Here is a 13,837-nt window from a genome sequence, read left to right on the forward strand (position 1 = left end):
GCTGAGGATCGAACCCGGGCTGCATGCTTGCCAGGCGAGCGTGCCACCGCTTGAGCCACATCCCCAGCCCTCATTATACATTTATACCTCTTTGGTTCTGTAATCTTATGAACACCAGTTCTTCTGAGAGATTCATTGTCCCCTGTATTTTTGTCCCCAGGTGTAGCATACTTGTAATTTTTTTTATCACAATTATCATTCCTTCCTTAACCCTACAACTTTACCATACCATCCTCTGAACTTGTGATTTGCCATTAGAAATACATCCTCTTCTCCAATATCAACTTTTCTGAACACTTTCTGTAGTTTCTTGAAATATGACTCTTTCCTTAGAGGCCATGTCTTTCCCTTTTGAAGTGGTGGCTCTTTATCTCTCTTACTGTCACAACCCTCGACATGGAGTTAAACAGTGTATCCTCCTTCTTCTGCATCTCTGTAACCAGACCATTCTCTCTTTCTCCTACAACTATTTGAATTTGATTCTTAGGCCATCAAATAAAATATCTCTAGCTCAAACACTATTTTTTAAAAAATCCTTTTGAACTTTTAGAGCCACATAGCTGATCTCTTTAACTGCTCTACTTTCCCCTGATTGCTTTGCTCTTCATTCAACCTTAGTCATGCCTATGTTCATACTAGTCATTCCTAATAATTTCAATCCCTCCAGAATTCTGGCTTAACCAACATCAACTAGCACCATTCCTTTCTGGTTCTCCCACTTACAACCAAAATCCACATAACACAACAAATAAACATAGGAAGGAGAAAGATGACAAGGAAAATGTGAACTGTTTATGGATCTCAGAATTGAGAAATGACATAACAGCAAATTCCCTGATTTTTTGTTTTTATCAGTTCTCCTAAATCTCACACAGGGAGCTCCAGAAGCATCCCATCTAGAGCTACCACAGGCAAAAACAAAACAAAAAAATGTTTCCTCCAAAAGTCTGCTTCCCCTAGCCAAAGGATCTAAAAAAGGGTGGCCTAGCAACCGATAGCCTTTTGGTAATATCAACCTTATTCCAGCCAAATATTAGTGGGAAAAAAACACATTTTCCCACCCCTACTGTCTCAGTGTGGCCAAGCAGGTGGTCAGTTTTCTATCCCACTCTTTTCTCCTTCCTCCCTATTGTCTGTAGCATTCATGGGGTGAGACAGGAAACTAATCTGCCATCCCTCAGAAGCTGGCAATGCTTCGATTGCCCAGCCAGAATAGTGGTACTGATGGTGTGAAGAGAGCTGATCTTCCTTTTTCTTCCTGGCAGACACAAGTGGGGCTTAGTACCCCACTAAGGTAGTAAGTACCAGCGGGATTAAGTTTCAAGAAGAGATTCCATCTCCATCTAAAAGCAATGATATTTAAAGAGCTGGTTCCTGGAAGGACTGCCACCTCTATCCGTACATGTTGTTATTGAGATTAAGGAGATTGGTATAAGTTGAGCTAATAAGCAATACATTTTTCTTCTGAAAGCTCTGACATGAAGACCCACCAAGGCAAGAAGTAAAGTCAATAGGTACTCCTGCCCTACCCTACTCTAACCCCTGGAGTCAGTGGAGTTCAATAGGAACCACAGCCTATACCCTATCAAGCATCAACAAGGAAGGACAAAGATATGTATGGCAAGGTAGTTAGCATTATGCTTCTTTTCTTCCCATATGGGAATAAGGAACAGTGAAAACTGAGCTTCCAATCCAACCTGACATCAATGAGGTAGTAAAAGGTGAGCTAGATCATGCTTTGCTTTCTCCCATCTCTTCTCTTGGTTTCAGTGGGGCTCAGAAGGGAGCAGAACTTCTATCCTACCCATCTTCAAAAATGTAATATGAGTCAGTGCATCACAGTCTGCTTCAAAACACAATTTTCAGTTCCTATGAAGCCAATGAAAAAAATAGACAATCTCAGGAAAAATATATTGAATTTAAAAACCACATGGAAATTTTAGAATTGATTAAATGAATGTTAAATAAATGTCTTGCTGGATGGACTGAAGAGTGGAATGCAGATGATAGAGAATTGAATCAATGAAGGTGAGGACAGATTAATAAAATTTATACAATCTGAACAACAGAAAGAATTTACATTTAAAAAATAAGGAACAGAGTTCCAGGAATCTGTAGGAAGATAACAACAGAGCTAACATTTATAGATCTCCAGAGAGATAGGAGTATGACTGAAAAATTATTCAAAGAAATAATGTCTGAAGACTTGCTGAATTTGATGAAATACATAACCATACAGATTCAAGAGACTAAGTAATCTCCAATCATTTTGAAGCAGAAAAAAAAATCCATAGCAAGAAACATCATCATTAATTTCGGAAAACTAAAGACAAACAAATCTTGAAAGCAGCTAGAGAGAAACTGTACATTACTTATAGGGAAGCACCAATTCAAATGACAGGAAGTTTCTCATCTGAAACCGTGGAGGCCTAAAGGAAATGGTATTCATTTTTCAAGTACTGAAAGGAAGTAAACTATGAATACTGTATTCAGATAAGATATCCATTATGAATAAAGGGAAAATATAGACATTCTCCAACTAAGGAAAAAAAAGCAAGTTGATTATAATCAAATTAGTCCTTAAAGAATAGCTAAAGCATGTTATCTAAACATTTAGGAGATAATAACATGGAAAGATTAGAACTTCAGAAATGGAAAAATATTCGAATGGTTAAAAAGTAAGGGTTAATATAATAGGACTATCCTACTTCTCTGAAGTTTCTTAAATCACATTTGATGGTTGAAGTAAAAATCACAACACTCTCTGTGACACAATGCTCCTCACATGTGTGTGTGTGTGTGTGTGTGTGTATGTAGACTTTATTAATATTCTGGAATTTTTGTCTTCTATTATAATTTGACAAGATGCTACAATTGGAGATAACTGAATAAAGAAGACATGGTGTATTAATTAGCTATTACTATAACAAATACCCAAGATAATCAACTTATAAAGAGAAAAAGGTTAATTTGGCTCATACTTTAGGAGTTTCCAATTGATGATTGATGGATTCTATTGGTTTTAGACCTGTGGCAAGGCCACACATCATAGTAGGAGTGCATGATGAAGCAAAGTTACTCACTTCATAGCCAGGAAGCAAAAGAGGAAGAGCAAGTGTTTAGTGTCCACTGTCTCCTTCACAGTCATATATCCCTAATGACCTGACAACCTCCTACTAGGCTCCACTTCTTAAAGGTTTCACTACCTTTAATAATGCTATGGGCTGGAGACCAGAAAACTGTAACACATGGACTTTGGGGTTTATGTATACAAGCCATAGCACATGGGATCTCTCTTTTATTTCTTACAACTGCATGTGAAATCTATCATTACCATGAATATTGTATTGGATAAGGATTATATTATAAGAGAAAAATGAAAAAGATAGAGATTACACTACATTTGTCATTTGTCATATTTTTAATATAGTTGCCACCTCAGCATCCATTTGTAGGATTGACATAAATTATTTAAGACTCAGTCATATTCCATCACCTTTGACCTAGTTAAAACTTCCCCTCTCTATGTGGTTGTTTGTATATAGCCTGCTTTTTCTTCACATCACTGACTCAAAACCCAACACATCTCATAGCTACTAACCATGATAAAGTTTAACAGTCAACACAAGAATCATGTAAGCCCCTTTGTGCATGTTTTATTTAAGCTAACTAATCTGGGCCCCTTGTAGGAAAACCTAAAGGATGATGCCATGGACCTTAATAAAGGCATAGTCCCATAGGTTCTCCATCTGACTACCTTCCCCCAACCCCTCCAACCCCTGATTACTGTCTTCTCTACCCTTCTACTGGCTGATCTCCCTGCTGCCTTCCAGGCTTCCCGTTAGTACCCTGCCAGCACCCTAACCTCTCTTCACCTATGAATAAAACATTTCTGCATGTATTTTGGTTTTACCTCCTTGTTGTGCCTTACCTGACACACAAACCAGAATTACCTCTATCAATGTTCTTCTAGAGAGTGGCTATCTTGTATCTTGGAATTTAATCACTCTTGACAGAGGGATCTCAAGACCAAATTAAAAATAATTCATAACAATAAATATTATATGTATTTTTAAAAGATAAAATATGCTTCATTTATATGATTGCTAATTTCCAGAGCTAAATAAGCAGAGTTCTAGCATCAGCATTTAGAAAAAAATGTTTTAGTTCACCAGCAATCTAACATAACCAGCTCTAATCATCCATATGCAGTCCTCATCTTGCTCAATCCAGAAGCTCTACTTGACAGGTGATCTCTCCTTGTTTTGGTAACAGTTGGCCTCCAGGACTCAATTTTCCCATGATTCCTCTCTCTTTATCTACAAAGTCCTGCTCATCCTTTTTTGCTCATCCTGTCTTCCTGCCTTTGTAGAGGCCCAGGACTCAGTCTTCTGTCTTCCTCACTTATGTCCACATTTGTTTCTGAGGAGATCTCATTCTGTCATACTGCTTCTAAATTGATAGGCCCAGCCTCAATCTTTCCTATAATTCCAGACTCGTATCTACGTGCTGTCTCAATATCCCCCATACAGATGTCTGTGAGGCTTTTCACACTTCCTACTCTGCTCCAGTGATACCTTATCAGAGGGCCATCCTGGAACACCCTGCATTAAGATTCACATCACTCTCTAACCCTTTACTGTTTTACATAACAACATACATAGTATATATTTTATTTTTAAACTTCTACTCTTAGTCCCACTTCCCAATACATTTTTGACTCAGGAAAAGCAGGAGGTTTGTTTTCTTCACTGTTTTTGTCACAGCACTTGTTAAAATGCATAGCACATAAGTATTTTTTGACAATTAAGTGAAAGAATAAAATAGCATAGAATAAAATTATACTGTACAATATGTAATTATCTGAATGCAACTGGAGTAATGTCATTGCCATAACAAAACCTCTGCACTGTATATTATATTAGCTTTCTATTTTATATGAGAAAACTCTCACTTAGAAATTTAAATGAGTTAGCTAGTTTCCCAGAGATAATGAATAATAAACCACAGATTTGAAGGTTTTTTTTTAATACAGTGCAGAATAAAAGAAGACATAATGATTGATCAATAAGATATACTAGTTGTAATAATAGTAGTGGTAGCAGACATTATTTTATCTTAAAATCTTCTTGGGTAATTTTAATTAAAATTAAAATTAGCCACTTTCCAATAAAAATGTTCAGTTCTCTAACATTATTTTTCTAATCTTAATTCTTTTCCATTTATAAGGAAAATGTTATAGAACAGTAGGACTAATAAGAACATTAATAGAATTAAGATATTCTATTTCAAACATTCATGTAAAGCTTGAAACACTTCTCTCCTATCTGCCAGTGGTTATATAGTATGTATTTGGGAGTCTTCCATGACAGAAAACTCCTTCACTTGTCTCTCCATCAGAAGTCTCTTATATTGGATTTTTCACTCATTTTGGTCAATGATAAAATATTTACTAATGTATTCTTCAAAAGAACACATTAAAGTATTCTTTTCAATGTTTACTACTGTATTCTAAAACAGAAAACATAATACTTTAATTTATAAGTACTTTGCTCATTGTGTAAAATTTACCTTAGCAATCATGTTTGCACAGAATAACCCCAAAAGCTACTTAAAAAGCACTGTGTTAAGTTTCAAACTGAACATTTTTTTGAAGAAGCATGGATTTCTGTTTTTTTCCCAGTGGCCTCCATAAGTGCTATGACTTTCCACTTAATGCTTAGCTTTTTCTGCAGTAGTCCCTTTGATAGCATCCGCTTTGAATAACCATTTATTGAATCTCAAATATTAGCCAGCTCTATTAAAAATGGACAGGGTAAAGTAGCAATAGCCTATAATCCTTCCAGAGGCAAATTTAGTCCCCTAATGCCCTTCTGACTATTTAATAAATATCCCCATTTAGTGAAGGAGGTCTAAGTAGGAAAGGAAAAATGTTTCATCCTTAGCTTTTCCATCATCAAAGCAAACAAACAGCAGTCAGAGTCAAGTTTTTCTATCTTCCCTATATTGTGAGAGTCTGGAGTTAAGAGTCTGAAAGTAAACTTAATGGAATCCCATGCCACAATATCTGGATTAACATATAAAAGAAAATTTTATGTATTTGTTTTTTAGGGCTGTCATAACAATTACATAACCAAGAGAAATAAATTCTCCCTCAGCTCTGGAGGTGAAAAGTTCAAGGTACCATCAGGTTGGATTTCTTCTGAGGCCTCTATCCTTGGCTTATAGATGGGGCCACCTTCTCACTGTGCCTTCTTGTGGTCTTTTTACTGTGCATGTCTCTATTGTCTCTTTCTCTTTCCAAATTTCCTTTCCTTTTAAGGACACTAGACATATTCAATTAAGGCCCACCATAATAGCCTCATTTTAATTTAATTACTTTTTAATGTTCCTGTCTTCAAATATACACACATTTTGAGATACTGGGGTTTAGGACTTCTCATGTGAATTTGCTCCGGTGTTAGAGGGGTAATAATTCAGCTCATAATATTTCAGAATACCCAATGAAAGAACTCTTCTACAAACCACCATTTTAACAATCCAAGGGTATAATACTATATAATATATAATGGTATATATTGTTTTATTATAATATATTACACATATATGGTTCATTTACTATATAATATATTGTGACTATTATATAGTATATATTATTATATACTTCAATAATATACAATAATATAATAAATATATTAAGAAGAATCTTGCAGTAAATTCAGGAGTCAACTATAGTTCTACTTGTAGGCTTGGTAAAAGATTACAACCACAAATATTCTACGAGATTTTTAATTAAATGGACTTATTTGTTATGGCATTATCTTTCCATGCTTTCAATTTAAATGTTACAAGAAAGCACAGTAGTATAAATAATGAATTACCTTGTTTTATCTGTCTTGACTCTTATACTATTGAAAGCCTAAGTTTATTTTTAGTGATAACATAATCTATAGTAATAATACAATCTTTGTAGGAGCAAATGATAATTCCTAAGCTTGGCTTGCTTGGCAGTACAGGCATGGTTTATTTGACTCAGTGCTTGCTGTTTATATCCAAATGTGTTTTAAAATGAATTAGTCTCTAATTTCATTTTAATTAAAAAGAAGACCAAAATTTCTATATGCTGTAGACTTAATAGGATTTGCACTTATGACCTTTGAAATATACATTCATCTAGCTTACTTTTTCATTACCTTGGCAAGAGGTTTATAGTTTTAAAGAAGCAATAGAAGATCTCTTTTATTGTACTAAGAATGAGAACCACAATAAAAATTCCAATAGAAAACCAAAGAGTAGACCCAAAATTCAAACATACCTTACAATTTCTTACCAACATCTCTGTGCATGCAAAATATAATGATATTCATATTATATAAGACTGATAATTCTTTAGAGTGCATATCTATTTTAATTAACTCTTTCACACAACAATGATTCATTAAAATATAAATCTCATAAAGACAGAGTTGAAAATAATAGACATTTTAGATGTCTGTCATTATTAGAAAACAATACAATCTTTCAGTGAGATTTTGGACAAGTTATTTAACCATATTCTCTCAGTTTTCCCATATCTACAATGAAAACATAATAGCGCTTAATTTTTGTTGGTTTTCTGAGAATTAAATAAAATATTGCATAAATAATAGCACAGATCCTAGAGTATAGTCAATATCCAGTAGATATTAACTATTAATCTTATTAATTATTCATGATTATTAACTATGGTATTAGGCCTTAGAACATTTTCCTTTCCTTGGGAAATACAATTAAAAATATGAAAATTTTTAAATTTTGATTTTTTTTGATTCTTTTTTTTTTATTGATTGTTCAAAATATTACAAAGCTCTTGACATCTCGTATTACATATATTAGATTCAAGTGGATTTTGAACTCCCATTTTTACCCCAAATACAGATTGCAGAATCACATCGGTTACACCTCCACATTTTTACATAATGCCATATTAGTAACGGTTGTATTCTGCTACCTTTCCTATCCTCTGCTATCCCCCCTCCCCTCCCCTCCCCTCCCCTCCCATCTTCTCTCTCTACCCCATCCACTGTAATTCATTTCCCTCCTTGTTTATTTTCCCCTTCCCCTCACAACTTCTTATATGTAATTTTGTATAACATTGAGGGTCTCCCTCCATTTCCATGCAATTTCCCTTTTCTCTCCCTTTCCCTCCCACCTCATGTCTCTGATTGATGTTGATCTTTTCTTCCTGCTCTTCCTCCCTGCTCTGTTCTTAGTTGCTCTCATTATATCAAAGAAGACATTTGGTATTTGTTTTTTAGGGATTGGCTAGCTTCACTGAGCATAATCTGCTCTAATGCCATCCATTTCCCTGAAAATTCCATGATTTTGTCATTTTTTAGTGCTGCGTAATACTCCATGGTGTATAAATGCCACATTTTTTTATCCACTCATTTATTGAAGGGCATCTGGGTTGGTTCCACAGTCTAGCTATTGTGAATTGTGCTGCTATGAACATCGATATGGCAGTATCTCTGTAGTATGCTCTTTTAAGGTCTTCAGGGAATAGACCGAGAAGGGCAATGGCTGGGTCAAATGGTGGTTCCATTCCCAACTTTCCCAGGAATCTCCATACTGCTTTCCAAATTGGCTGCACCAGTTTGCAGTCCCACCAACAATGTACCAGAGTACCCTTTTCCCCACATCCTCGCCAGCACTTGTTGTTGTTTGACTTCATAATGGCTGCCAATCTTACTGGAGTGAGATGGTATCTTAGGGTGGTTTTGATTTGCATTTCTCTGACTGCTAAAGATGGTGAGCATTTTTTCATGTACTTGTTGATTGATTGTATGTCCTCCTCTGAGAAGTGTCTGTTCAGGTCCTTGGCCCATTTGTTGATTGGGTTATTTGTTATATTATTGTCTAATTTTTTGAGTTCTTTGTATACTCTGGATATTAGAGCTTTATCTGAAGTGTGAGGAGTAAAAATTTGTTCCCATGATGTAGGCTCCCTATTTACCTCTTTTATTGTTTCTCTTGCTGAGAAAAAACTTTTCAGTTTAAGTAAGTCCCATTTGTTGATTCTTGTTATTAACTCTTGTGCTATGGGTGTCCTATTAAGGAATTTGGAGCCCGACCCCACAATATGTAGATCAGAGTCAACTTTTTCTTCTATCAGATGCAGAGTCTCTGATTTGATATCTAATTCCTTGATCCACTTTGAGTTAACTTTTGTGCATGGCGAGAGGAGGGGATTCAGTTTCATTTTGTTGCATATGGATTTCCAGTTTTCCCAACACCATTTGTTGAAGATGCTATCCTTCCTCCGTTGCATGCTTGAATTTGGATATTTGACAGTGGGGTCATTTTCTATTTCCATTTTTTATCTTCTTAATAGTTTAGTTTTTTATCTGAGTCAAATGGTTTTGATTAATGGTCTTGTAACAAATATTTTTTTTAAAAAACAGTGTACTCAATAATTCTTTATTATGGTGTAAAGAAGTAGCTTTACTCATCAAAATAAAGGTAGACACTCATCACATGGATACCCTCATTGTTGGAAATGGCCTGAAGCTCACCACTCCTCTAATCTCTCTATACTTAACCAAAAGATATTTTTCTTTCAAAATATGGTCTCATAACCATCTGCTTCCAGATACAATGGGTGCTACTTAAGTAGCAGTTTCCTGGGCCCCAGCTCAGAGGTAATAAATCAGAATCTCTATAGTTGGGACTCAGCAGGCTTCATGGATAACATGTTTCTTAGCAATTGTAAAGGGTTGAACAATTCAAATCAGAGCACAAGAAAATGCTTTCAGCTTTTCTGCCTTCTTGTTTTAATAACTAGGAGCAAAGACACCTTTCTTTTCCAAATAAGCTTTGACTTTCCCTGTGGATCTATTAAATAATTACACAGATATGATTGCCACAATTTGGGGACTCCAAATAGAAACATGATCATGTTATAGTCTAGAAAAAAATACACAAGAAATTAAAGGATCAAAAATCACTGTATTTTTTCCTCTGTAAAATTGCTGCACTTTCTCCTAGAAAATGTGGTAAGACTTGAAAAGACTCATGGGTTTTATGGTTCTCTTATCATTCTGGGAAAACTCAGCCTTTACTTTCAACATTTCCTCAGTACAATGAAACTTTTCAAGATAAATTTCTCACCTCAGGATAAAATGTGGTTTTGTACGGTGTCAATGACATTTGAGGGAAAATAGTGAAGTACACATTGAATTTGACATAACATATTTTTTTGTTCAGAAGCAATTTTGAAAAACTTAAAAGAATTACTGAAAGAATTAGATGAGTACTTTGTACTGTTAAATTCACATTCTGTAAGTTTTTATAATATTTTAAATTTTTTTGTGTATTTTTCAGGAATTGCATTACCACCTAAAGGAAATATAGATATCCCGGTGTTATTTATGCCCAAAATTATGAAATTATGCAAAACAATGGTCATTGTTCAAATGATGAGAGCAAATGGAGAAAAATGGCATATTGATAATTTTGATGAATTGGATACAGAGATTAAAAGGTAACATTTAAGTAAAGACAGGAAGATGATTTTTTTTTGACTGGCATTGATGTAATAGGTTTCCTTTACATGTTATATATAAATGCTATAAAGTTCATGATTTAATATTTTCTGAGCTGCTGAAACCCATTGTTATATATATATATATAAAAATTTGTTAATTTGTAGTTTAGAGTAATGAACAAGTTCCGTCTTAAATACCATTATCAATTAGTCAGTGGTATGTAAAGGTACTCCCTTTTGACTGGGAAAATAATAACTGCTAGGACAATAATAATCAATATTCTGAAGACAACCTGAAGCTGCTTATATGGGCACAACGTAGGACTTCTGATGCTAGCATTCACCAAGTGATGGCATTATGCCAGGTGGGTATGACATTCTGATATAACATTGTCAAAATGCAGATAATTTGTATTCTCTTTTCTTAGCTGAAATTTAAGCAAACTCTTCTAATGGTGCGAAATTTAAATGTTTTCTCTGCTATTATAGTTTATTTAAATAATGGTAGAATTCTTAATTAAAAAGAAATTCTCATTTTCTCCTACATTTTCACATTTTTTCCTGCATATAATTAGTTTTTTTTTTTAACTTTGGTTCCATTAGTATCCATTCTGCTAGGCATTTTACCACTCTTAGCTGACTACATAATTTGTGGGCCTCAGTGAAAAATGATAACAAGGAAATCCTTGTTAAAAAAAAAACATCAATAATTTCAAGACAGTTTTGGTAGTACACTAAACAAGCATAGTCCTAAATGTGGGGTCATACACAGTTGCACAAGTCACTTGCACAACTGGTCTTATAACTGCAGTGTTTTACATTTCATTTTAACAAGAAAATTTCATCTTCAGCAATAATCAGTAATATTTTCTAGTACTGCTATTCTCATGATATATGATGGACCTAGAATATTTAGACGTATGCCCCTTTGTTTTTTTTTTTTGTGTGGGGGGGTGTTCTGAAGATTGAACCCAGGGATGCTCAACCACTGAGGCACATCCCCAGCCCTATTTTGTGTTTTCTTTAGAGACAGGGTCTCACTGAGTTGCTAACTGCCTTGATAAGTTGCTGAGGCTGACTTTGAACTCACAATCCTCCTGCCTCAGCCTCCAGAGCTGCTGGGATTACAGGCATGTGCCACTGAGCCTGGCCCCCCTTTCTTTTGACTGGAATTCTATAAAGTTAATTCTTCATCACTTTCTGAAGTCCTATGCTTCATGATATTTTTTTTGTTTTGTATTTTATATGTTCAATTTAGAATATAATCCATGAGAACTGTATTATCTTTTATTAATCATCATTTAGTAACATGGATGTATCTTCTTGCATCCTGTAAAAGTAGAGAACAGAAGCTCCTTAACTTTAACTTATATCTTATTATGGTTTTCTTTGTAATAATTTCCCAAGGTTTGCTCAGAGATGTTTATAAAATTAATATTTGCAAAATATGTTTTCTATTTTTTCAATTTCTCTCTGCCTAAGTTTAAATTTACAAATGTTACTAAAATGCCATCAGGTTAATAAAGAATAAGCTCTTTTGTGCTAATATTGAAAGCATTTTTGTTTACTCTTAATATTTTAATTTCTACTTAGAACTATGGGAGTAGACAATCAAGAAATCCAAACAATACAGTGGATATACCCCTTTATTGGACTCCCACAGGCACCACTCCCTAAAAGTCCTTCAGGTAGGTATATTTTGGAGTCAAAATACATCAGAATTCTAAGGGACCTTAGCCATCTTCCAATCTCACCTCTTCCTTATGCAGATAAGAAATTCAAGGTCCAGTGAAAATGTAGTGAAATTGGTGGGAATGCTAGAATATAACTCCCTCTCTCAAAAAAGAGTGTGATAACTTTTCACAAAACCAATCATTTATTGGTGCCATCCCATTAGTAAAACCCAGATATCAGTTCATGTTGAAATAAAATTAAATTCTCACCCTTTCAGCCCATAGAACCCTGCATTATACCTATAAGATTCCTGGGTACTTTTGTTCTCAGGTCACTTTTTATATTTCTTTAGTGCCTTTTACTCATACATAATATTGGGGTTCATTTTAACATAATCACACATGCTTAGAATATAATTTGCTCCATTTCAGTCTTCCCTCTTTCCCTTTCCTCCTCAATTTCCCTGTTCCCCTTCCTCTACTCTACTGGTCTTCCTTGTATTTATTTATACTTTTTAAAATTAATGCTTTATAGATATACTTAAAGGTGGAGTTTGCGGTGGTATATTCATAAGCATAGTTTGGTCAATTTCATTTCACTCTTCCTGTCTTTTCAGTCCCTCCTTCTTTTCTTCCCATCCCCTTCCTCTGCTCCACTGATCTCTCTTCTATTTTCATGGGCTTCCCCTCCACCCACCTTTTTGCCCTTATTCTGGGATAGCTTCCGCCTATGAGAGAAACATTCGACCCTTGACTTTCTGAGTCTGGCTTATTCCACTGAGCATGATGTTCTCCAATTCCGTCCATTTACCAGGTCACTTTTAGTCATCATATTTCAGTTTCTGTGAAGTCATCTAAGACAGTCATCTTAGTCATCTAAAAACTCTCCTGTGAGGATGCTGATTCATTTCTCTTAGTTATACTAGATATAAACAAATCTTTATGATGTTTTTGAATGCACCAAAGTTTTCAGGGAGGTTTGCTTTGCCAAGATACAACATTAAATCCCTGCCCTTAAATACCTTTGTTTTTTCCCACATATTCTAGGCTTCTCTCAAGTTTCTGTGTTCTCTTTCCCCATAATTTGTTCATTTCTTCTACATTTCTTAATTTTCCCATTTTCTTCCCAGGATCACACTAAGAAATAAAATTCCACTTAGATAACTCATATAGAGAAATTTAGTATCCCAGCCCTTACCAGTCTCTAGGTACAGTTCCTTATATCTAACATGCACTAAATTAATCTGCAAAGCAAAGGGCTGTTTTGGATCTCTGTCTTGAGAAACACAGATGTTTTTAAAAGTCTTGAAATTTTGCTTTTATTCTTCTCTTTCTAATACTAATCATTGCAAATGTAAAGAATCAGATTTCCAGGGTGGTGGTATAGCTTCATGTTAGAGTGCTTACCCAGCCTTTGTGAGGCTCTGAGTTTGATCCCCAGCAACAACAACAAAAAAGAATTTGACTTATGCTGACATAAATTATGTCCACACTCTTAGAAAAAGGAGAAAGTAGTAAGTTTTGCTTGTCAATAAAGTATTTCCCAAGATACATTGCTTAAAAGAAAGACCAAGATGACATATTTCCTTAGGCAGTTTAATTTTAACTGGAAAAAGTCCACATACATAGTAGTACCTTT

At 34.8% G+C, this 13,837-nt stretch overlaps 1 protein-coding gene across 1 annotated transcript in view; it reads left to right on the forward strand.

Moving 5' to 3' along the window:
- Cfap47 (cilia and flagella associated protein 47) overlaps positions 1–13,837 on the forward strand; it is a 421,187-nt gene that overhangs the window by 363,873 nt on the left and 43,477 nt on the right. Inside the window, exons 58-59 of the mRNA XM_077107522.1 lie at positions 10,363–10,522; positions 12,119–12,213. Of these exons, the coding sequence (XP_076963637.1) occupies positions 10,363–10,522; positions 12,119–12,213 (255 nt within the window). The remainder of the gene's footprint in view (positions 1–10,362; positions 10,523–12,118; positions 12,214–13,837) is intronic.

Source organism: Callospermophilus lateralis, chromosome X (assembly GCF_048772815.1).
Source record: "Callospermophilus lateralis isolate mCalLat2 chromosome X, mCalLat2.hap1, whole genome shotgun sequence".
In the NCBI taxonomy this organism is placed as follows: domain Eukaryota; kingdom Metazoa; phylum Chordata; class Mammalia; order Rodentia; family Sciuridae; genus Callospermophilus; species Callospermophilus lateralis.